Source organism: Dipodomys spectabilis, unplaced genomic scaffold, assembly GCF_019054845.1.
Source record: "Dipodomys spectabilis isolate Male_0828 unplaced genomic scaffold, ASM1905484v1 ptg000178l, whole genome shotgun sequence".
Lineage (NCBI taxonomy): Eukaryota > Metazoa > Chordata > Mammalia > Rodentia > Heteromyidae > Dipodomys > Dipodomys spectabilis.
Genome location: NW_024870855.1, coordinates 11,380,951 through 11,407,409, shown reverse-complemented (window position 1 = coordinate 11,407,409; position 26,459 = coordinate 11,380,951). Strand labels below are relative to the sequence as shown.

Genomic DNA, 26,459 nt, shown 5'->3' with positions numbered 1-26,459 from the left:
GAGAATCTTGATTGGATTGAGACTAGAAGTTCCTTGAATCTATGGAGCAACTTGACTTGAATTGACGACCCTAACAATACAAAGTCTGACAGTTCCCGGACAGATGGGCCTCTCTATTTTCTCAATGTCTTCATGCATTCCTTTCAGCAGTCCTTCATGGAGTGTTGGTTTGTTTGCTTGTTTTTCCTCTTTTGCTCCATGCCAGATAAGGAATTTTTTTTTTTTTGGCCACAGAACCACTTCTGGTTTTTTTCTGTGATTAATTGAAAATAAGTCTTTCCTGCCTGAGCTGGCTTCCAACCATGATCCTCAGATCTCAGCTTCCTGAGTAGCTAGGATTATAGGTATGAGCCACCAGAGCCCAGAAAGAATTTTTAATCCCTAAACTTACAAACTTCCCCTAAATTGTCCAGTGAGATTCTTTCATAAATTTCATTTCCCCATGTTGGTAATACTCCCTCCTCCGACTCCGGGGACTCATTACATCTATGTTCACACATTTCTACTGTGTGTATTCCTTAACCATTCTCCTCTCACTCTTCTCATGATCACACAAACTTTACAATCTCCTCTGCGTTTTCCACCAGCCTTTTAGCCCATTGTTTCTTCCTGCCGTTCACCAGGTGTATTTAAGTTCTTATTCCCAGTGACTTGTTTTTACAAATAAATTTACTGTATCCAAATGTATCCCTTAAGCTGTTTGCTCTGGTTTACTCTGGCCTCCTAAGCTCCTCTCCCAGTTGTAAATGCCTGGCCATGGTGTGGAAGGACCAGAGACTCACACCTTCCTGTAATCCCCTCCTGTTGGGGATGGACAAGTTCTGGGTCTTGATTCTCTTTCCCATGCTGTAAGAACTTCTTCGTATTGTTACCTGAGAAAGGTGTAGTGGCGAGCTTGCGTGATGTCATACCTCTGAGGACATAACTCAGTAGTTTCTGCTGGCTCACTCTCCAGCTTGCTCTACTATGGAGTTAAACCACATCTCTTGCATATATGTCAATACAAAGAAATCACTGATCAGCTGCATTGCAGGCTTGGGTGCTGCCACCAAACCCCAAAGCCAGTGCAGAATGCCAGCCACGACCTGGGAGAAGCGGTGGTCATGCAGCCCCAGTGGACACACGGCCTTTGTGCCTTTATCAGAGGCTCATTTCCTTTCAAGTAACACAAAGTGTTGTTCACACTGCTGAGGTGCTGGATTAAGGGATAAATGCATCAAATCCATAGAAGCAATAAGATTCGTGATTCTTCTGCCAGAATTCGGTGATGGATAACTTTGAAGTCCTGTTTTTAGCCGGTAATAAGTTTTAATTCCCTGGTTGATGGCAGGACAACTATCTTATCTTGCTCACTGGGTATGCTGTGTGGCAGTGCAAGGTGCTGACCCCAGACAGGGAGTTCTGATTCTAAATGGCTCAGGAGCGTGTGGGAACTTAAGAAAGCTTCTCAAACTCTCTGAGCCTCAGTTCCTCCTCCCTTCTCCCCCGGAGAACTAGAAGTTCGGTGCTCTCAGCCAGTCTTTAGTGAACACACAATTCATCTCTTTTTATTTCAATTTCCCATTTGTCCAAACAAAAGGAAACAGAAACAAAGCAGACTAAAAGGCAAGTTCCTCCAATATCAAAGCAATTAGCAGAAGCCAGTAAAGAAAAGCAAGGAATTCCCTGGGCTTGAATGAAACAGGATGCTCGGGAAAGACCCTCAAGTACACAGGTATAAGAAAGAACCAAATAGAAAAGGACTCGTGTTGGAGAGGACCCCAGATGGAATGGCGCAAAAATCAATCAAATGAAATGCCATCAAGGTCACAGCTGGCCAAGCCTGCAAACTCCTCAGTTCAGCCCGGCCCTCATGTCCCTCTTCCTGTTCTGGGAGAGGAGGAATGCGATTATGTCAGACCATTGCACTCACCATGTCAGAACTCACACCCTGTGCTGGCTTTGAGGATACAGGCTTACATGAGTGCCTAGCTACACACAAGAAATGCTGTCAATGACCTGATAGAAACTAGAGGTAGATATTTTTTTTTTCTTTCCCAGTGGAGCTTCTGATGAGACTCTAATCCCAGCTGAACACCTCCACTACAGCCTGCCAGAGATGGGCAGGAAGAAATGCTGACAGGTACAGCTGTCCATCTGTGTATGATGTCCACCCCTCCTGCAGCATCCTCACCCAACCTGGCCAGGCTCCAGACTTGCTGCTACTGTTTCTATGCTGTTTCACCACTGTCCAAGCACGGATACACCTGGGAACTGCGTGCAGAGAAAAGGAACTCAACCACAAAGCACTCTCTCAGCCTATCTCCTGCTCCTGGCCTACTCCAGGCGGCCTTTGCCCCTCTGCCCACCTCCAATCTCGTCACCTGGTACCCCCACTGGCCTTTGGTGGTCTCTGCAGTCTTCCCTCAGCTTCTATTTCACAAGCACAGAAGCAAAGCGTGCGACTGGGGGCTGTCTTTCCAAACAGAACACCCTCACGGAGATACCACCCCAGTCTAGAAACAGGCCACCACCATGGATCTCCATACTGTGCGCTTGCCATCCATTGATTTCCTTTTCCTCTTTTCTGTTGGTGAATGTTATGTATTGTTTCTGGTTGGGGGTAACCATGAACATGGATAACTCTATTCACTGTCACCTTTTTGGTGGATTTTTGTGCTCATTCACACACAAGGTGTTATTTATACCAGCAGTGAGGTTGCTGGCTCCAAAGTTCTTGTGCCCAATTATGTCCCTGCCTTTTTCCTTAGCATATGTTAATTGTTCGACACCAGGGGTTTTGCAGTGACAGTTCTACATGTGTGTTCAGTGTGCTATTAGTTCATTTATGCCCCTGCTACCTTTCTTCACTTCCTTCCCTCTTTCTCCTTCCACAGCCCTAAAATCCCCCTTGTACTTTATCTCTCCTCCCCACCCCCACAGATGCCACAATGAGATGTCACCTGGCATGCTTGTCTTTCCAATTAATGCCACTCAGCCTGATGGGCTCCAGTTCCATCCAGTTCCCAGCAAATGACATCATCCTATTCCTTATAAAACTCCTCATCTTCTGGAGCCATTCTTCAGCTGTTCTGCGAACACCTAGCTGTCTCTATAGCTGGGCTTTTGTGAACAGTGTGGTCACAGGCAAGGGTATCCCGGTGTCTCTACAGTAAGCTGATCCCCTGGTGTACATACCAGGAGCAGTTATAGTTTTAGTTTGTTGGGGAGCTCCACACAGTGTTTGGAACAAATTTCTGTGCATAAAAGATATGGGAGCGCCTCTTCACACACATGCTGAGCAACACAGCAGCATCCTCCCCGGCATATAGATAAAGAGCTGCCTCTTGTACTTATTTCATTAACACCTTGCCAAGGAGAGGAGCGACAAGCCATGTACATGCATCAAACTTTCCAAGGAAAACAGAAACAATAGAGTTTGACACTGGTGTTTGGGACTCATGAGATTTAAGGCCAGAAAATCCCAACACCCCAGATTGGATGGGTCAGGAGGGACTCCTCCCCTGCAAGAGGATCAGTCTTCTGTTCTGTCCATGTCTCAAGTTGAGAGAATGAGGCCCACGGTAGAGAGGATGCCTGCTTGTCCCAGCTGACCAATTCAAACATTACTGCATTCAAATCCACCCTCCCAGACATACCCAGACCATAGGTATACCCTACAGTGAGCTAAACTGACACAAAAAATGATCTTTTATTAGCTGAGTGTCAGTGGCTCATATCTAAAATCCTAGAGGCTGAGATCTGGAGGATTGCAATTCATGCCCAGGTAGAAAAGGTAAGGAGAATCTATCTCCAACTAATCAGCAAAAAGCAGGACTGGAAGTGTGATTCAAGTGATAGAGCACTAGCCAAACAAGCTTCAGTCTCTGAGTTCAAGCTCAGTATTGATGAGAGAAACATATAAATGAACTATTGAACCATGTTAGTTTGTTACCCAGTCTGCAACCATTCCTTTTAACTATTGCATGGTATTCTATTGTGTGTCCACACATAATACATTTAAGCTTTTTTTTTTTTTTTTTGGTCAGTCATGGGGCTTGAACTCTGGGCCTGGGCACTGTCCCTGAGCTCTTCGGCTCAAGGCAAGCGCTCTACCACTTGAGCCACAGCACCACTTCCAGTTTTCTAGTGGTTTATTGGAGATAAGAGTCTCAGGGACTTTCCTCCCCGGGCTGGCTTTGAACTGTGATCCTCAGATCTCAGCCTCCTGAGTAGCTAGGATTATAGGCTGAGCCATCGGTGCCCAGCTACCTTTAGGCTTTATAAAAAAGAAAACAAGTATTTGTGTTACTCTGCTCAGCACTATGTTTATGAGCTTCATCCATGTGTTGTTTGTGATTGCAGGTCTTCTGTTCTCCATCCATGGTTGTGGAAAGTTACTCACCCAGTTAACAGGTGTGGGGTACTAACTCCTTACAGGTATCTTCACAAATGTGTGCTTTGCATCCTGTATGTCTGCAGGCAGTGTTGCAGCAGTATCTTTGGGGAGTGTAGAACAACAGCTTGAAATCACGGCTTTGGGCTTTTAAGGCAGGCGCTCTATTACTTAAAGCATGCCTCTGGTCCTTTTGCTCTAGTGACTTTTGAGATAATGCCTTGATTTTTGTCCAGGCTGGTCTGGAACACCCATCTCTCCTTCCTGCCATACCTGAAATGACTGGTGTATAGTGACACACCCGGCTTTTGCTGTTAACTTATGGACATTTTTGCCCTGGCTAGCCTGGATCCTAACCTCTCTTGTAGTGAGATGACAGGTACACATCACCACACCCAGCTATTGGTTGGGATGAGGTCTTATCAACCTTCTCTTCTGGGTTGAGGAGACATTCTCTTGGGGAGCCACAGGTCAAGCCATTGTTTGCTTGGGCTCTGAGTGGAGTGCTGAGTGGAGAGGCCTGTGTGGAGAGGCCTGTATGGATTGACAGTCCTGCATGGAGAAGGCCCACTCTACCCATTTTCTTTCTCTTTACTTCACCGCTCTATGACTTGTTTCTGCCATCTCCCAAAAGTTTCCTTTTTCTTTTCTTTGTTTTTCACAGACTATAATTTCTAAATATATTTGAGGGAACACAGCCCCACAGAAAAGTGTAAACATTTCAAGAGTTCCAGTAGAATGAATTTTCCCCCAAATTAGACACAAGGAAATAACCCAGAGAGAGATGGAAAATTACTGGCCACCAGAGATGAGAGGATGCTTTAGAGTACATATCATTCCGGTTTGATTAGAGCTGCCCGATTGCTCTTCGCCGTAACCAGGCCAACTGGCTCCCGGCAGAATTGAGACATATGTCTGCTTTGCCTTGATCATGTCACCACGCTGTCCCTTCCTAGCTTTCCCTATGCTCAGTGTTCTTTTCCTTAACTGATGGCGTGGTGGATCATCTGACTGTGTGTATAGGCCAGTGGCAATACTTGCCCACTGGAGTTATTTTACTATTTTGTTCTTTTGCTGTTGTTGGTTTTTTTCAGAGGAGCTACTACTGGGTTTGAACTTGGGACCTCAGGCTTGCTAGGCAGGCACCTCAACACTCAAGCCACACCCTTTGTTTTTTCTTTTCAATTATTTTTCAGATAATTTTTGCCCAAGGTTGGTCTCAGATCACAATCTTCTTACCTGTGTCCCCCACAGAGCTAAGATTATAGGTGTGAATGACCACAACTGTGTGTTGAATTAGAACCTCAGTATCTTTTGTGCCCTGGCTGGCCATGAGCCACCATCTTCCTGATCTCCATCTTCTGACTAGCAGGGATTATAGATGTGAGCCACCAGGACACCAGGCCCAATGTTGTGTTTAGACTCTGCCCTCATGAACTCATACTTAACACAGCTCTCTCCTCTCAGCTGCATTCATGACAAACTCCATGTCCTTCTGTTGGAGTGCACTGACCGCTGCCTTGGCCTGGATGGATCACGGGACATCTTTCTCCAGAGAGTTCATGAGCTCTTTCTGCTGATTTCAACACCTGCTACCTCCTAGGTATCAGGGACAATGAACTGCAACACCAGCCATTGGCCTGTTGGCTTACATGATGTTTTCAATGCAAGCCATCAGGCTCTGTAACTGGCACAGGATACAAGCAACTTAGTGCCTGTGGATTCACACCTGGCCAAGAACATGAGACTCAATGTGAATCAGTCTGTGGTATGGGAATTCAACATGGTTACCACAGCAACTCACCCTGGTGCAGGAACTCACGCCATCTGGGAAACTCAGAGCCCTCCTGGAGTCTGGGGGGGAAAAGGGGCAGAAGTCATGGCCCTCCTCAAAGGTGAACATGCAAAGGGGAAATGCAGAGCCTTCCCTGTCCACTGTGGAGCTGTCCTGGAAATCAAAGGAAAAAGAGCGAAGGCACCATATGAATTAATGAAGTACATGCTGATGTTATTTTCCTTGCCAACCCTTCTGCAAATGCCCACTGCACCTGTGCCCCGAGTGAGGCCTCTGGATCCTGTCTAGCTGTGTGGCGTTGCTGACAGACACAGACCCATGACTTTTCTGCAAACCCTCCTGTGCAGGCTGAGGTTAGAAACGTGGATATGAAATGAGTATGTGCTACTCCACTGCAGTGGCAAAAATAATGTGCGTGCTCCCAGTGATCTCCTGCCCAGGAAAAAAATGCTAGGTCTGAAAGCAACCTCGGCCCTGACAAATGTGTAATTATGATTGATTTCAAGGATGTAAACATGATCTGAATTAATAAACCCTCTGAGTCATCCAGATCCTCCTGTTGAAGTGGGAGCAGATGTGGGGCTTTCTAAGGTAGGCAAAGTGGGGAGATCCTGCCAGGAAGCCCCATGGGGGTGGCTCACTCTTGGGGTACAGCTGTAGCCCAGGCCAACGGCAGGGTGAGGAGGGCTGGGCTGGCTCCCGCACTGTGACAGTGCACGTGGCTCTTCCCTGTCATCAGATAGAGCTTTCAGCAAGGTGGGCTCCGGGCAGGCTCCTAGTCACAGCCTCCGCTCAGCCCAGCTCCAGCAAGAAGCTCTGGTTAAGAAGATGAGGTGCAGGCAGGGGCCGTAACTGCCCTGTGCTCAGGACGCTGGCTGGCCTCTCCTCTCCCCAGCTGCAGGTACAGGCACAGCCAGGTCCCTTCCTGCTCCAGCTATGCCAGCCAGCTTCCCAGAGGGCAGCTCCTTGTCCACCTGGACGGTGCCAGGCCCAGATCCTTCCTTGATGGCTTGCACCGGGACAGTGGCCTTCACAGAGGAGGTGGAACATGAGGAAGGGGGCTCCATCTACTCCTCCTTTAGGGTAAGTATCCCAGCTCCCATCCCAAATCCTGACTTTAAAGTCAGGAGCAGGTAGCACAGAGAAGACCCTGTTGTGTCATAGGTGGTTGTGTGGTGAGTGGCTGTCATTCATTTTCTTTATGGGAAAAAAAAGGAGGAAAAGCCTCTAACCTGATGAGCTTAAGCATTAAGATGTTCAGTGAACAGGTGTGTTTATTTTCTGCTATTATTATTTGCTGGTGAATCGCGGGAAATGTTTAAGAGTGAGTGGTTCTGGTTTTTCATTTTACTTTTGTTCTGTTTTAATGTTAGGTGGAAGAAATTTTAGTTAACACTGTAACTCTGTAGTGGAATTTGAAATGTCTACTTCTAACAGAAATGGTAACTTTACTACAGCAGCCATTTCCAGTTACTCTCTGCTTGCTCACTGGTACAGCTAGGGATTTCCAGCTAGGATGGGGAAGTGTGGACAGCTCACATGCTCTGGGGACCGAGACAGATGTCCTGAGAGTCTTGGTGTGGAGTGAGGCAGGAGGTGCTATTGATTGTGGACACTTCTCAGGGAACATTCCTGAGAATTCTACCACTCACTGCAGTAGTTGGAGCCAGAGTTTGCAACAAGTTGCCTCCCAGAACAAATGAAAACTATCAGCTCTGTACCGAACATCTCATTGATCCTCACAAAGTCTTTCTGGCTTTACAAAAAGACCTGGTGGATGGAAACAAATCAGGTATCTAGAAAAGCCAAGATTCCTGCTTCTTGCATGGAAAGTTGGGTAGCCAAGTTATTGGACATGCTGCTAGCCTCATCCAGTGTTGAGTCATTGGACTGAGACATCACTCTCAAACTGGCCCTTTTGGCACCAGGGGAGATAAGGCATGCAGAATCCCATTGTCTCTCAGTTGATACGGTTTTTTAATTCTCTGGGTATTCTTGAAATGATGGGGATTTTACACAAAAGGTAGAATGACTGTAAGATCCATCTGTTTTCTGTAGGTTTGCAGCTGCTCGGCAAATAACTTTGAATAAAACTTTCACCAAGGAGCTAGTTGTGTGGTGAGCCAGCTTCACACTCAGGGGCGGAGAGGCCCTGCAGTAAGACAGGATCTGAACAAATCATTGTTGCCAGCTTCTCTCAAAGTCCCCTCGTCAAGCATGCACAGACACAGCCCGGCTACCGGGCTCCAAGACACAGCACAGAAAATAAAACAGGACTTACTGTGGACTGAATAATTCTCTTTATGAAATCATACTCTGAGATTCTACCTTGGCAGGCTTTGTGCAGGCAGGAAACACCAGTGCTACTCAGCTACCATCTCTGTCGCCTTTGATACTTGTGAAATGTGACTGTGAAGAAGGAGAAGAGAGACTAGCCTTACAAAATAGATCATCATCATTAAGATAGCTGTTGCTTACTCTGAGACTCAGGCAATAATTGCTCTCAGCCCAAGCTTTTACTAGTTGTTGTTGTTTTTTAATCACCACCCGATGGGATGTTTTGAATACACAAACAAACAACAAAGCCTTGCTCTGGCTGGCACTCATGTTTGCACTTTGGGTCCCAGCCATGACCTCTCTGGGCACTAAAGAGAATCCCATTGTCTGTCATCTGCATCTCTTTCTTGCCCTTGAGTTTGTCACAAAACAGGATGAAGAAAAGCAGAGAGCAGAATTATGTCTCAACGGAAGCTTTAAATGTTTAGATTTGTTTGCTAAGCGATCCATTCATTGAGAATGAAGCAGAGGTTTTTAGATACACAGCAATCAGTGGTAGAGTCCAGATGATATTTCTTAGTGAGACTTTTCCCCCGTGATCTCCTGTGAGTGAAGCAGTTTGCATGCAGTGTTGATACCGACCTCTTCCCAAGCAAACCACAGGTCACTGTGACTCCTTTTATCTAAAGCTCTTCTGAAGGAAAATATCAAAGCTGTTCCCCCTTTACTATTTCCCAAGTGAGTCCTATAACTTCCCATCACCTTTGTAAACAGAAGGAAAAGTCACACACACACCGGTGAAAGTAGCAGAAGTCATTTGTGGTGGATTATTTTTGCCAAGAGCTCACTGTGTGACTTAGGTAAAACGTCTTATTTAATTCTCAGGATGTTCCTTCTTTCTTCACCTTTATCTAAGTCATTTCAATGTTTTTTTTTTTTAATTTTTGGTGATGCTATTGAACCTGACGCATGCTGTTTGATAGGGAGGTACTCTACTACGTGGGTCACACCCAAGAACAGCGATATGCACAATCAAGTTGATGACTATAACCTGGAAAAATCACCCAGTATAACCCACTAAATACCCGGCAGTTGAACCATGTTGGTAGGATGAGGGTGAGGGGCAAGGGCAAGGAGAGGATTTTGATGAATGGAAAGAGAAGATAAATATAGTCATACTGTTCCAATGGGAGAAAGGAAGAGGGAAATCTGAGGTGACTGGTGGGGGAAGGGATAGACAGTAGTAGGGAATGATGGAAGGAATGATTCTGAGACATTGGACATAAAAACTGGCATGGTGAATTGTGACCCCCCCCCCCCAGCCTCTATAACCATTTGTAGATTTAAAAATATATTATAAAATAACAAGTATTTGTTGTTTATGCCTAAAACTAGAGCCACTATTATAAAGCTGGTGTGTGTGTGTGTGTGTGTGTGTGTGTGTGTGTATTCAGAACATATCTCATCAAATAAATCGCATTAGGGGACGTCTGTGAAATAAAACCTGCTAAAAATCATATAAGGGATCCTCTATAAGCATGAACTTCTCAAAAGACATGTTTGGAGCCAGCAGAAGCTGCCATCCTTGCCTCTACTTACACAGAAGGACTCAGCCAACACCAGAATTTCCCCTTCCAAGAATCTCCTGGAGGGCCTTTCATGTCAACCAGCCATCTGCTTTCTATTTCTTTATATATGCTTTTATAGTTCTTTAAAATCTCTTGGCTTTGGTTATTGTTTGGATTCTTTGGCTCACATGACTCCACTTGGATTTTGACACCTTTGCTTGCTTTTCTGAGCAGTTTTCCTCTAAACGGTTTGTCTCTGAAGTCTCCTCTGCCGATGCGGCTGCTGAGCTACCCCACAGATTAGCCTTTGCCCAGATGGGCTAGTCTAGTCTCAGGCCCATGGGGGAGGAATAAGCCCCGTGCACTTCAGTGCCAGTAAGACTCTTTGGGCCAAATTTAGGGCAACAAAGAGATTTAGGAAAAAGTGGCTGTTGTGTTGAGCTTTCCTGACACTTTTGTTAAGTTTAATTCTGTCTTCCTGTAGGAGCCATCCCAGTGTCTCAAAAATGCGGCTCAGGTTGCTGCTGTTAGAAGCTGTACACTTGTGCAGAATGTCCACAGACAACAACTTGGAAGTTTTACTAGAAAAAAAAATACCAAATAAAAGCAACACAAGAAAATATTTAACAATATTTGGCAAGTCAGGACTTGCCAAGATTCATTTTCCCTGGGTCTGATCACAAAGGCTTCAGCAGTATCACACTGTAGGTAGCAAAATCTTTAGAAGCACCATGGTTAAAAGTGTGAATCAACAGCCTAACCGTCAACAGACCCTCTCATGTATCTTACACGTGGGACTCCCAGGAAATCAGAAAGGAGATCTGTGTGAGTTCAGGTGTCCTGAGCTCTAGCGACGGCTTTGTATAATTGGCCTCGTGGGGTTGTGGTTCACTACTCCCCACAGAGGCTTTGGTTTGCTTCATCACTTCTGATTTCTGCTTTCAAGTTGACTCACTGTATGAAAAATACACTGACCTATCAAGATCTGAATGGTTCATGTGGCCTTGCACAACCACATGCCTGGTGAGAAGACGCACGTAGGGCACGTTGCCTGCCTCCTGTAGGCAGGCCTCTCCCTAGGCTCTTCATTGGCTGAGCACTGTGGGTGCACAGTCTTCAGGATGTTGCCTAAGTGCCCCTGGTTTTTAACAAGGCCTTCTTCTGTCGCTCTTGATTCCTTGGTCACAAGAAGCCTAGTGGAAAGTCAAGGGGAGGAGATCATCTGTGGCGAAGGAAATTACCTCAGTGATAAAAGACTACAAATGCAGCTCAGGCTTGTTACTCCTAGATAAGGAGAGAATGAAAACTGAGAATGCCAAGTGTCCTAATCATGATTTCACTCTGAATTGACTGCAGGGGGTGGTGAAGAGCGATCCACCAGGAGAAGAGCTATTATTTATATGTAAATGTTTGCTTTTAGGTGCTAGGGGGTGATTGGACACAGCGTGTTCCCTTTGTTTGAAGGGCCTTCCTGCCGTGCTGTGCACTGTTCGCTTTCTAAACACACTCTGCTCCATGGATATAACCAAGGCAAACTTCAGCTCCCCTGGAACCCACTTATCTCCCACAAAGCTTGTCCAAGAGCTCAGTTCAAGCAGCTCTGGATGCATGCATAGACATGTGCACACGTATAGACAATGCGTTCCTAAGACCTCGCTGTACCTCCTCTCCCGTGTGCTGGTCTTCTCACCTCTGATCATCGACTCTTCTCCACCCAGGTACTTGCTTTCTTCGACCCCAGCCTTCACCCTCATGGTTCTGCAGGACTTTCTGGCCTGCCTTTCTGCCCCAGTACCCAGACTGAGTGGTGCCTTTGCAAGGATCAGAAGCCTACTCCCTGCCCTTTGTGGTGAAAGGTCTTCATTTACATTGAAGGCTTTAGTCTCTTATTGGTTTCACTCCCTCTGTAATGTGCAGTTCTGCAGTTGAATCCTACAGCCTTTCCTAAAGGCCTTCCTCATTCCAATGCTTATTAAAGGTTGAATCCCTTCCTGGGTCCTTCTGCTTTTCAGAGCTCAGTCCTCCAGAGGGTGAACTCCATCCGCTCAGCAACACATCTGTCTCACTCTGTGCTGCTGACACAGGCGCCAGCCATAGTTCATTGGCTTCACAGGGATAATGAACAATCTCCAAGCTATGTATGAGTATGAAAAAAAAGTAATGTTGCTCAATCACTTTCCCTCTGTATTACTAACACATAGGGGGCCAAGAGACACCGTCATTGCTCAGTCAGCATGGTCATGCAGTTGTTCAGGATAGGCAGGCTTTCCTGTGGGCTTAGTGGGCTTTCCTGTGGACCCCTAGTTCTAGGAGCCAGGACTCTGTTGCAGTAATCTGTGTGTGTGTGTGTGTGTGTGTGTGTGTGTGTGTGTATGTGTGGGGGGGGGGGGAATTCTGCTGGCAGGGGTAGGTAAATGGGTATCAACTGTAACCAAGAGTCCTACCTGCATCTCACAAGGAGGCATCCTAGATCTGTGCCCTGTCCAAACCCCCAACTGTCCCAGGGCAGTCCTGAGCTACTTTCTGCAGAAGGGTCCCTTTGTCACAGTCCAAGTCACAATCCTGGAGTCTCCCTATCTCCTTTTCTCTATGCTGCCTAATATTCCACATCCTCACTGGAAATGGAAATTGTGTCAGCTTGCTGGGCTGTGTCTCAGGTTCTATCACCCCCATGTAGTCTTCTAGACAGCGCAACTCCTGCAACATGATGATACCTAGAAAAATCTGGAGCCGGCCATCCCCTGGTCTCTACCCAGCAAATGGACCATGGCAGCCAGATAAACTTGTCATCCCAGGGACTCTTTCTTTTTGGAGAGAGAGAGAGAGAGAGCTCGAGAGAGGAGGGGGAGAGAGAATACAATACTTTCCTGTCCCTGTCCAAGTTTCCCATCTCCACTGTTATACCATTGAAAGTTCCCCATGGCCCTTAGTATCTTTTCTGCCATGGGAAATCGCTACACTGGGCTCTTCAGATTTGCTATTTTTGCTATGAATGCTCAAAAGATGAATCTTCATATGATGGTAGCTCTTGCATCCCTTCAAGTTACATACAAGAATAATCTTTGTGATGGAATGCAAGCTCAGACTAGGCTCACTTCTGGCTCTCTGAATGGAGGCAATCAAAATTGTTCCCTGAGCACAGTACGGGACAGCACCAGATTGTCCAGGATGGAGAAGAGTTTATGGAGTAGATGGAAAGAAGTGCAAATGGAAAGTTTATCGTTCGTGTTTGAAAATGTCACATTGTCACCAGGAGATGACTTCCTGTGTGTGTGTGCCATGTAAGAATGTGTTCATGTGCATCCACAATATCTTTGTTTTTCTTTAGCTAAACTTAGTTTCTCTCCTAGTCCCCGGGATGGCAGAAAGAAGTACTTGGTTACCACCAGGTGAAGAAAGTGCTCCTTTTTTTTCTACCCTTTCATTGGGGTGCTGGGGCTCATAGCATGTTCCTGAGGCTGCTTCCCAAGGCCTACCCACCCCCATGACTAACTACACCACTACATTCGCTATCCAATTAGTGACGATCTCATTGATGGTCTTGCCAAAGGTAGTTGTGTAAAGCTGAATGACAAAATGCTTTTGTCAGAGTGGGGTCAGCTCTATGTTCAAGAGGTCTACAGACCAGTTTCATGATATGATTAGCCTTCTGGGAAAGCATCATTGTACTCTTCCCTTGAGACCATACACTTGGATATGAGGACACACTGTCATCCACATGGGAGTGGTTCTGGGGTGCTGGGAGAAGACACCACTGCAGGTTCAAACACCTGGGGACAGATTTTCTACCCATTTTGGCAGACAATGGTGGTGAATTGAGTTGTTCCTTTGCTTATTGTCTTTACTCAGACAACCAAAGAAAAAAAGAACATAAGCTTTTAAGAAAGCTTTCTTTTTTTCCTCTCTTATTGTATCATCATAGTAATACATCTAACGTTTATCCAGGCCCACCTAATGGTCCATTCCATGGAGGGCTATTTGCAGAGATAAGAAATTAGACTCCATTTAGAGAAAGAACAGATGTAACAGGATAGAAGGACTTTGCAGATTAAAGGAGAGCAAACCACTGAAGGTCATGATGCAGTGGGTTCTTGTTATCCCCTTCAGCAGTATTGATGTTTGCTTAAAAATAACAGGCCTCGCTGGGTGCTGGTGGCTCACACCAGTAATCCTAGATACTCAGAAGGTGGAGACTTGGATGAGCATAATGCAAAAGTCTTCAAGATTTCATTTCCAATTAACCAGCAAAAATAGGTCTAGAGATATAGCTCAAGTGGTAGAAGCCAGTCAAGCAAGTAAGACAAGTGAGTATAAGTTCAAATCCCAGACTATGAGTAAGTCTGTGTGTGAATAGTGCTATTTGAAATCCCTGGAAACTAAAGGAAAAATACCAAAATTCCCCAGGATAGGAAAGAAAGAAACCTTAATACATCCATACAATGGGCTATTACCCATCAGTGAAAAGAGAATAGGTTTCGTTCTTCACAACATGAATTTCAAATACCTTGAAAGGTGGTATTCTCATAATGCTATTTACTATAGTAATTTCACTTATATGTTGTTGTGGGTTTTTTTTTCCTGAGGCCAAACTTCTAACAACAGAAAACAAACCAGTGGTCACTGTGCGTTGGAAGTGAGGGACAGAATTTGGCCAGGAAAGTCTCCAGGAGAACCATCTTGAATGACAGAACCATTCTATGCTCTGACTGCAAAGATAATGACAGCCATTCAAGGTCACAAACTGTACCCTAAAAGGCTGAATGTTCCTCTGTAGAAATCATACCTCAATAAAAAGTTATTCTATAGAGATTTCCATCATAAGTTTTATTTCCAAGCAAGCATGCTTCATGTAAAGCCCTACTTTCTAGGTGACAGCACCGCGGAGGTATAGATGGGGCCTTGAACCCTGTCTCAGTAGAGTGGCACAAAACAGAGTGACAAGGGCCTCATTTCTGATGGGTGATACCCAAATGTCACTTCCTCAATCCTCCACTGCCATGTCACGCTTGCTCTCTTCTTGTAGCATCTGGGAACCGAACTCCAAGAAGACAGGAGGTGGACCTCACCCCAAGTGTCCCCCACCTCCTGCACTGGTGCAGACCAGAGTCTCTTAGAGTCTGGAGGTGGGCAGAGTCCTCTCTCTGCTGAGCTAGGCTCAGTACACACTGACATGGAATTCACAGTGTCACACTGCAGTTTTCTGCAGAATTCTCTCCATGGTTCTTTTCAGCACAAGCTGGCCAATGCTCATGGATGGTGAATCTCCACCTCGGTGTTGTTTTGGTAAGGAATGATGCGAATGCTACCAAAGTTTGGAATCTGTCATCAGGATCAGGGAGCAGCTGGAGGCCTCCTTCCTCCAGAGAAGCTGCTGTGTTGACCCAGCTGTTAACCCGGACTCCTAGTCTTCCAGCTCACTCCTCCCAGACCTAGATTCCTTCACAGTCAAAGGTGAAACATGGTCTGAGAAATCTGATTAGAAGTCTCTGGTAAAAATCTTCTTGTTCTTTTTGCTTGTCTGTTTGTTTGTTTTCCTTTCCTTGTAAAGTAGAAATATGACTAGCATTATACTCCCTTCTCCCTCTTGCTCCCTTGAACTCAGAAACAATGCATGGAGTTTCAGCAGCCATTCTGCCATTACAAGAGAATAACCAAAAGCAATGCCAGTGAATGCAGTTCCGCAGCAATCTAGCTTCAGGTTTGTTATCAGATCTGTATTTGTTTACACTATTTGTTAGTGGGCTTTTTAAAAAAAATGTTTGAGCTTAACTGATGTGAATTCGAAATGTAATGGGGATGCTAGAAGTTCCAAAAGACAAATCACAGAGGGCCAGGCAGGACTTCCCATCGCGTGGCCTTGGAGCTGAGAAGCTGGCCCCACCAGTGGATTTGTCCTGATGTTATCTGGGTTATAAAAGGATTGACTACTTTCCCTAAATACTGTTGGAGCCTAGATACTTTGTTCTGAGTGAGTGGCAGGGAAGGTGACTACCTCTCCTGTCCCCAAAGAGAAGGACTTTTTCCCATGAGTCTCAGTCTAGATAACAACAGTGTTATGTACTTACATAATGCAATGGAAAAATACAAAAAAAAGCACTTTAAAAATATTAACTCCAAAAAGTACCTAAAACACTGGCCCAGTAGTTTATTCCATTATAGCTCAAGACGTTTATAGCTCAATGGTTTTGTTTTGTGTCTTTCTTAGAACTTACCTTGAAAACAGCGGAAGTGTGACACCTCCAGGTGTGTGACCTGGAGCACAGGCCACAGCACCTCTGCCACAGCAGCTCTGATCCATGGCTCTGTCCCATGGCTCTGTGGAGAAAAGCAGGATGGTGAAGTCAGGGTGGGGGTCGGCTCTGGGTTCAAGGCCACACAGTGGGTAGGAGGAAGGAGGGTCCTGGGGGAGCCGCTCCCCAGTCTCCTGTGTCCCTTGACTTAGAGCACTGGGAGGAAATGAGCTCAGGGTGTCCTTGGCTCCTCAGGGACCAGCCTCACACAACCACCTAGGAAACATCAGCGCCCATGGCTACAGAGGAGACCACCAGCCTCCTCCCCATTTTCAGCCCTCAATTTGCAGGGGGAATGAGTGTTTGGAAAGGAACAAGAAGTGAGACTGACCTTCAGACTCCCAGGACCCCAGCTAAGACCTCCTGCCCCTCACAGAAGGAGGATGGGTGGAGGGGAAGGAAGGAGGGGAAAGCAGTAAAGAGGAGGGAGAGGAAGGGGGGGGGGGAGAAGGGGAGGAGAAAAAGAGGAGGAGGAGGATGGAAGAGTGGGAGGAAGGGAAGGAAGGGAAGGAAGGAGCAGGGAGGGAGAAGAGGAAAGGAGAAATAGTAAGAGGGGGAGATAGACATGAGGGAGAAGAGGAGGGAAGAGGAGGGGAGGAGAGGAGAGGGGGCAGAGGGGAGGGGAAGCGGAAGAAGAAAGGAGGGGGCAAGAGGAGGGGGAGGATGGGGAGAGAAAGAGGGAAGGAAGAAGATGAAGAGGATGAAAAGGAGGAGGAAGAGGAGGGGGAGGAAAAGGAGGAGGAGGAGGAGGAGGAGGAGGAGGAGGAGGAAGAGGAGGGACTTGAGAATCTGTGGGCTTTGGTATGGAAGCAGTGGTCCTGAAGCCAGTTCTCTGCTTGTTGTGAAAGATGGCTGTTCTTTAGTTTCTACTAAATTGTAGAGATTGGACCTAATTTATCCAAATATTAGTTCTTTATTATCTCAAGAGTCTAGAGCTTAAATAGCAATTTAAATGTTAATCCAAGTTCGTGGCTATCTAGAATTCACTTCATTTGTTTATTCAGCATTATTAATTACTCCACAGACTGGCAGTCTGGGGGTGGGGGGCAGGTTTCAGATGGTTTCCAACAGCTGTGGCCTGGCATAGTCTGGGAATTAAATGAAATCTCAAAATACATGGTCTCAAACCTCCCAGGATGTGTGGTGAATCCTGTGATCCAGGAGTCCCAAGAAAGAACTCGTGCTGGAATGAGTGGCACATTGGCCCTTCGCTTCTGGGTGGAGACTTGACTGTTCCCAAGAAGCTGAGCCCCAGTGTCAACAGTGCAACCCACAGTCCTCACTGACACCAGGGCCATGAGACAGTGGGAAATGATCATCGCGAATTCACTATCATGACTGGCATGAAGTAAAAACACTGCAGACCTCAGCCTGGCGTGTCTGGGCCAAGGAGACATGGGTGACACAGGGCACTGCACAGAGCTACTGTAAGCAGTGGCTCAGAGACTGTTGAAGTGCTATCTTGTCTTCTGGAGGAGAGTCTCAGACCACAGTGTGTGATGAAGGTGTCCCATGGCGGGCAAGGCAATGAAGACATAATAACAGAGGGCCTAAGACAGGGATCTTTCTTCCAGGCAGCAAGATCTTCTAATTCAGGGTGATGATCCAGGGGAGAACATGTCCCAGTTTTGAAAGGGCTGCTTTGCAGAGCCCCACACCTCTTTCTCATGGTTAACCTTCCTCTGCTGGGCCATCCTCTGCCATTCTTCCTCTCTTTCTCTGCCATTAGGCGTGACCACACCCACTGGGCTTCATGGCCTTCACTTTTGGCCTTCATTCTTCTACTTCTTTGCTTGGCTAATTCTACTCCATATTTCAGACTCAATTCACACATCTATTTCTCTGGGATTTACCCTTTGATCAACCACTGGCAGCCCCTAATACATATTACATGTCTTTTAAAATATAGATTCTACGGTATATCTCCTTTATAGAAGTCCCTAGTGGCTTTTGTTGTTGTGTTTGTTGTCATTTGTGTACCCGCGTTGTCCATCTGACTATTAATGATAAAGTTAGTTGAACTTTTCTCGACATCTCAAAAAATACGGACTGAGCTTGATCGTGCAGACTATAAATCAATTTAATCGTGTTTATAAATCTTTGATTTTCTGAGTTTCCCACTTCTGGCTTGAGTCACATTTCTACTCTGCTATGTGCCAGCCACAGCTCCCCACACAGGATAAATGCCACCTTACCCTACAAGAGGGCTCAAAGCACGACTCGAAGCTCACAACTGCTTGAGACAGGGGTGTCCCACAGCCCTGCTATCCACCTGAACAGCTCTAGGTTTCAACCTAGAGCTCCCACTGTGCTCCACTCCTTCTTCTTCTTGCAGGAGATCTCCTGCCAGCCTATCTAGCCAGCCCTGGGACAGAGATTACAGAGCGTACAGCATCCATTCCTGCTCTGGACCCCTGTGAAAGTAACAAGGAAAGACTTCCAAAGGAACAGAATAAACACACACACACACACACATGTATGTATACATAGCTCTGTCAAGGTATACTAGGTTTTGTTTTCTTCGCTGATTACAGTATTAGTAATAAAGACTGGCTGGGGGTAATCTGAAGTAGACTCCAGAGAAATGCTAGAATCTGCAGCTGCAGAGGCATGGCTGTGGTGTGGGGCACACCGTCACCCTGGATTTGCAGGGTGTCTCCCACTGGGCTGCTGGAAGGAATTCAGACTTCCCTTGCTGAGGAGAAGGAAAATGTTCTAAAAGGGACAGCTTTCAGAAGGAGTGAGCCCATCCTACCTCTGTGGCCCCCGTGGGCCTGTCCTGGCAGGGCTCTGCAGCAGTAGGTGTGGTAAGAGGTGGAGGGATGTGGGAAGAACTGCTGGGTGAGCAGTTGCTAATTGCCTAGTAGCTGCCCACAGCCTCTAGAGCTTTTAGCAGATCTCTCCTTTCAAGTTTAATTATGAAACCACAGCTTTGCAGGCTGTGTCTTCTCCCATCTTACCTGGACTGGCAGGCTATGGTGTGGTGTGGTGGTGGTGGTGGCGTGTGTGTGTGTGTGTGTGTGTGTGTGTGTGTGTGTCTGTATTGCACTGCATGACACATCCTGGGAACTGAACTGACTCATTGGGCCTTTTCTTTTTGAGACTTTATTTCCTATCTTGGAAAGTGACAGATATTTGCTCCTTCCTGTATTTGAGATGGCTATCTTTAAACATCACACAAATAACAGTAGTCACAAAATTAAAACATGGCAATTTCAGGGTACAGAAAGCTCTGTGACTCCCCTCCCTTGCTCTGCACTGGGATTTATGATGTAGCTGCAACTTCTGTGACATTTGTGTGACATTTGGGATTACTGTTGTGTGGAAGTGGCTTAATGGCAGAGAGTCTGACACGGGCAATCAGCGCCGACGTGGGTTCCCAGCAGAGGATGAAGTCAACTCTGACTCAGCCTGGAAACCCAGATCCACCCAAGCTCTTACACAGCAAGGAAAAATGGAGACGTGTTTCCCTTTTTAAAATTGAAGAAGTAAATACGATCACTTCACTATCTCAGACATGGCAGAAGCCCATTTCAGTGAGCAGGGCATGGATTTTTCAGACAAACAGAGCTGTGTCCACATCTTGATTACCATCATCTCTGAGCTGCGTAACTGAGTAACCTCACTCAGCCTTGTCCCTTACTTACAGCCCTGAGAATAGACATACCTCAGCAGTCAGGTTGTAACAGTGAGTGGCCAACTGGGAAGACCTGTCACGTGACTCCTGTCATGTGACTGCCAATTTATTGTCTCCCCACTGTTCATGACAAGCTAAGGGATCCACCCCACCAATTTAGTTCTCATTCCCCTTATAGATCTGAAAAAAAACAACTCACGCACGCGAGCATGCGCGCGCGTGCGTGCGTGAGTGCGCGCGCCCATACACACACACACACACACACACACACACACACACACACACACTATAGGAGTTTTGTCTTCCAGCTTCCAAGCCAGTACTTCACTGGGAAAATTAATTCCTCCTTAGAAAAGTTGTCTCTTCCACTTCAAGAAAGCCTAACAAACCCTACTAGAGTACATGAATGTCTTGAATCCCCTGAGCTCTTTCTCCTTTCAAATGAGATTCTCTGGGATCCTTGTAAGTTTCTTTTCCTTGTCAATCACTACACATCATCCAAGCAACACTGGTTAAACATTTTCTGTGGGCCAACCAGCTGTCAAGGAACGGAGCTACTGGTCCAGAACACTATAGGCTTTTTGATGGTTGAAAAACTTCTAAATCCAGTTGTTATTTCAACCTAGCATTTGGCTGGGTCTTGTCTCCCAAAACCACCAGGGAGCAGTAATCCTCAAAGGATTACTGCAATAGATTTGAGAATCGTGTAGGGTAGCCATGTATGGTGGAAGGCGTGGCGGGTGTCGAAGTGGGGTTCCTATTAGGCTTAGGTGACACTGAGTATACTGTTACCTTAACTTAGGAAGAGCAAGGTTACATCAAGATCATGGTGGAAAGGTAGCAGACCACATCTCATGCTCCAACAGAAAACAGAAAAGGTGGACCCGCTTGCTTGTCCACTGGAGGGATTTCTCCTTCTAAGGCAGGGTGGGCAGATCCCCGAGTATCTCACTGGAAACAGAGTCTCCCTGGGAATTAGAGGAGTTGGCCCCTGAGAGCCCCCAAAGTACTGATCAGCACTTGAGGCTGGGAGCTCCAGGAGGCAGATTTCTGTAGGAAATGCAGCACTCACAGAAGAACATGGCTTCCTCCAACCAAGGAACAAGGACACCCCCGGAGTAGCTCTCAGTCAGGGCTGTGGTGCTGAAGTGGACAGCTCTCCTTACCTAAACCTGCTGGATCACTCTCACCGCCCCCCACCCCAATCCTGCCATCTAAGTTTCCTTTCCTGAAGCTAAAAGTGTTCAACGAATCACTCCTGGACAAGTGAAGAAAACGCTCACTTCTCATCATTCCCCAGGCTGGGCACGCACACAACTGTATAATTTGCTAAACACATAGCTTGAGGTTATCAGAATGTCTCTTCCTAGGAAAGTGATTTCCAGGTGTGTGGAGGAGAAGGAGGAGGAGGAGGAGGACGAGAAGGAGGAGGAGGAAGGAAGGAGAAGGAAGGAAGGAAGGAAGGAAGGAAGGAAGGAAGGAAGGAAGGAAGGAAGGAAGGAAGGAAGGAAGGAAGGAAGGAAGGAAGGGAGGGAGGGAGGGAGGGAGGGAGGGAGGGGAGCAAGGGAGAGGAGGAAGAGAAGAAGAAAATTAAAAGAATAGAAGGAAATCTCGGAGATACTCTTGTATCAACAGAGCCAGAAGGGACATTTTGTTAAAAAAAAAAAAAACATATTGTTTTATCATGAAAATACCATTGCTTCAAGGAATTGAGAATTAAAAAGATAACTCGGTTGGTGCACTGTCAGACTACTTAAGAAATTCTCGAAAACTCACAGTGATTAATGGCAGGTTAAACAAAAAACAAACAGAAAGGAGAAATGCAGAAAAATTCCATGAGATTCATACCAGCAAAGAGTGAAAGCAAGAGGTGGGAGAAGGAGAAAACAAAAACAATAAGAGAAGATAGCATATCTGGCTTTTCAATAGAATCTCGTCAGGCAAAAAGAAATCACAGTAAAAGAAGATCTAACCCAAATAACTTTGTATCTAAATTACCAGACTATTGAAGGGGGAAATGCCAATAACCTAACCAGAAAAACATCTTACAGGTATCAGAGGCCACATCTATGGCATGTCTGCAGAACTGAAGTAAAAAACAAAACAAAAAAAAAAAAAACAAAAAAAAAAAACACATTCCAAAGACTAAACATTGTACTATTGTAGAGCACAACAGAATTTCCCCCGCCTTGCAAATATTCAGAACCCATTCGAAAATAAAAACAAATGTGAGGGGCTGGGAAGGTGGCTCAGTGGTGGAGCACTTGCCTTGCATGCATGAGGCCCTGGGTTCGATTCCTCAGCACCATATAAGCAAAAAGAAAAAAGCCGGAAGTGGCACTGTGGCTCAAGTGGTAGAGCGCTAGCTTTGAGCTGAAGAGCTGAGGGACAGCGCCCAGGCCCAGAGTTCAGGCCCCACGACTGGGAAAAAAAAAAAAAAAAAACAAATGTGAATGCTCTGCTATGGGTAGGAATTCAGCCACCCAAAACCTTGAGCATGAAAGAGATGAGGGAAGGTGTGACTTGATGATGGCCAGGCTGACTAGGGAAAGATAAAATCTTGATGTTGTTTTGATTTGCATGTATTTGATGGCCTGTAACGTTGGACCCTTCCTCTTACTTTCAAACATAAAGTGTCTATTCAGTTTATTCACTGTCCATTGGTTAATGGTCTTGTTGATTCTTTGGGACTTGAGTTTTTTGAGCTCCCTGACTGCTGAGTAGCTGTCAAAGATTTTCTCCCATTCTGAGGGCTGTCCCCTCAGTCCACTGGCTGTCCCCTGGGCATGCAGTAGCTCATTAACCTGCCTAAACATTGTAGAAATGCATATGTGAATGGAGAAAACTAAACAAAGGTTGGTGGAAGATGTTGAAAACCGGATAGTGTTGGGGAGTAAGAGTAAAAGAGAGTTAAAGTACTGGCTATCGACGTGTGAAACATTAAGCTGAAATTGTTTTAATGACAAGAATACAAAACAGGCCTGTCCGGGGTGTGGTTACTAGGGAAGGGTAGAGGGAGGCCAAATGTAGATGGTGAAGGGGGTGAATATGGTCAGAATTCTCTATGCACATGCGTGAAAATGGACCAGTGCAGCTTGTGGAGACTGGATTGGGAGGGGACATGGAGTGGAGGAGATTGGAGATTGGATTTGGGTAGAGGAGGGTGAAGGAGAGGTGAAGTCTGATCAGGTACATTGTGCATAGATCTGTCACAAGGAAACCTCTGTGTACAGCTGACTGTGCTTTTAAAAGTGTGGGGAGGGAGATATTATATAACATAATTAATAGCTTCTTGGAGCCATGCTTATAAAACTTGAATGTGGTGGTAAAAAAAAAAATCACTCTTAGGAGGAAAACCACATTATATTAAAATTTACTAGTAATCTGAATTTCAAACACCATAGTTTGTTTCCGCAGAGCCCAGGGACTTGAGAGGAAATGAAAGAAAAAGAATTTACACATCGGGTTGCTTCAAATAGACACATGAAGGCAAGTTACTTTCATAGACACCAACAATCAGTTGGGAAAATTTAATGGAGTTAATAAAAGGCACCATTTATAACAGCAAAGTGTAATTATATATAAACTATCTCTGTAATTTAGACTATCTACAAATGAACAATGTGAAGGGATTGAAATTTTACACTCAGACAACCAAGAAAGTTTTTGGGTATTATCTGGTCAATGGAAGATGTGTTGCTGGTTAGTCCCAGAACGTTTAGGCTAGAAATAGACTGAGAATACTGTGAGCATTGTTTTGCGTAGCTCCAAACCTGACACCATTCAAAAGTTCATCCAGGCAAATGAGATATATGAATTGGAAGATCATCACACAATGGAATATTATAACAGGAATGAAATTTAAAAAAAGAAAACTACAGCTCTATTCAACAGTATGGGAGATTCTGAGACTCTGACACCACAGAAAAAGATGTTACAGTTTGGATAGAGGTGGTTTGAATGTGACCACCGGACACAGGGAAGTTAGGCTCCATACATATTCATATATGTATGGGTGTGTATATGCGTACATGCATGTGCATATATGTCTATATACATATAAATGTTTATGTTGTATATACACACATAACATATATGGTACATTTTTGTTGCATATTGTGTAGGCAAATATCACAAAACAAAACACAGTTGAAACAAATTTGATAGATCAAATCATGGTTGTTGATGTTACTAGGAGATTATATCCTGTACATGAAAATGATCCTTTAGAAACACATCTAAAATAATGACAAAGTGGCCTGTGTTTCTAAATATATAGTTTATAACCTAAGAAATGGTCAGTAACTAGATGCACAGAGTAATTTGTTATAAGAGTGTTATGAACGTTTGCCACTCGACCAAGAAGCCATTTTTTTTTAAAAAGTAGCCCTGTTATTCTGAGAGTATAGATGCTCATTAATACTCATTGCATGTGCTGGTAGTGTGGGTAAGAGCTGGCCTGCACATTGCTCAGTAGAAATCAATATGGCTGCAAGAGCATCACGATCTATCTACATCCTCAACTTCATCCTTTCACATCTAGGAATTTTTACTCAGAAACGAGTCAGATATGGACCATGCGTGTTTGCCACAGTGTTATTTAAGATTAAAAAAATTACTAGCTGGGTAGGACTGCTCATCCCTACAGTCTCAGTACTCAAGGTGCGAGATTGGGAGGATCGCAGTTCAAAGATCTCATTGTAAGTAACAAGCCAGGAATGGTGGCTCACACCTGTAATCCAGACTTTGTGAGAAGCATCAGGTAGAAGCATTGTAGTACAGGGCAACTTAGGCAACACCAGGAGATTGAACTGAAAGTAAAATACTAAAAGGCAAAAGAGGGCTAGGATGTGTCACAAGTGATAGAGTGATAGAGAGCCTATCTAGCAAGTGTAAGGTCTTGAATCCAAATACCAGCACCACCAAAAAAAATAAAATAAAGTAATAAGTAGCTGGAATCCCATGTCCCAAAAGGAAGTGTCAGTTCAATAGTTTATGGATACTCAAATACTGGAAAGCAGTAACTTTCTGCATGAAAATGCTGGCTTCATTCTGATCACCAGTAACCATACAGGCTGGAGAAATACCTTTGAGAATGTTGTTGCATCTCAGGGAAGGTTCTGGTCACTACCTGAGTATCTAGTATATAGTATCTGCCAAGAGTATACAGTTAGGAAGCCACAAGCCAAGAGAACCTGAGCCACCTCATCAGCCCTCTGCTCCTCCATTTCTTTCCTCATCCTTTCTGCCCCTGCCTGTATCCCGATCTGCTAGCTTTAACTCATTTCTTGCAACCGAAGCATTTTACTGTTCTATGAAATATTCTTCTAATTGATTTAAAACGAAACAAAACACAGAGCTATAAACATGCTGAGGATAGTAAATAAAATAATCTAATATTCACACAAAATACTATTTGATCTGAATTTGAAGGATATATATCATCATCAAAATTATATTACTTTCTAGAATAAGGAGTTGACAAAGATGGAGAGATGGCCAGAGAGCATTTGGCCTTACTTACATTGTTGTAGTTTCATGTGATTCCGAATTAATACATTACAGTAGAAAAGGTGACACTGTTACTGTGGTAGGTACTTGGGAAATGTATGCCCAAGAGCTCTCCAGAGATGCAGAAGCAATCGGAATACATATGCACACATATGTATTCGCACATGTGCATGTGTACACAGATAGGTAGATAATACTAGATAGATAGATAGATAGATAGATAGATAGATAGATAGATAGATAGATAGATAGATAGATAGATAGATAGATAGATAGCAGTCCCTGCCTTAATAGTGATTCAGTTCCAAATACTTTGACTTTACAAGGGGTCAAAAGAAAATGCCTTCATTTGCGGAGGAGAAGGGAAAAAACAAATTGTTTAAGCAGGGATACAGGTTGACCCATTACAACAATGAGATGTACAAGATGCTATGTTGAAAAATGAACTTTACAATTTAGGTGGCGGGGGTTGGGGGGTGGGAGAGTGGAGGGGGGTGTAGCTGTAGAGATGGGAGGGGAAAAACAAAGGAGGAGGCAACAATGCTTGATAAGAAATGTACTCATTACCTTGCTCATGTAATTGTAACCCCTCTGTACAGTATTTTCATAATAAAACCTTACTTAAAAAAAAGAAAATGCCTTCAAGATAAACCATACTTCAAATTTCAAATTTCAGTCTTTCCCAGGCTAGCTCAACATGCAGTACAATATTCTCCTGTGATGCTAGGCAGAGACACTGAATCAAAATTCCAGTCAGCTACACAATCAAAGCCAAACTGATATTCTGTGTTGAGCCTTGTCTCCACCATAGTCAATAAATTACCTGAGATAGCACACTTGGTTCTAGCAAGACAGAGTGTTACTTACTTTTGTCTAGGTGTGGGTTAATGTAAGCATTCTGAGCACATGAAGGTTGGCTAAGCTAACTATGATATTCCATTTGTCAGATGTATTAAGTATAATGATGACACAATATTTTCCATTTAGAGTATTGCAGATGAGCAGG

The 26,459-nt window shown here is 44.9% G+C and overlaps 1 protein-coding gene across 1 annotated transcript in view; it reads left to right on the top strand.

Annotated features, from left to right (window-relative positions):
* The first annotated feature begins 7,106 nt into the window (after positions 1-7,106).
* Positions 7,107-26,459, top strand: part of Npsr1 (neuropeptide S receptor 1) — a 96,039-nt gene continuing 76,686 nt past the window's right edge. Inside the window, exon 1 of the mRNA XM_042695134.1 lies at positions 7,107-7,253. Within this exon, the coding sequence (XP_042551068.1) occupies positions 7,107-7,253 (147 nt within the window). The remainder of the gene's footprint in view (positions 7,254-26,459) is intronic.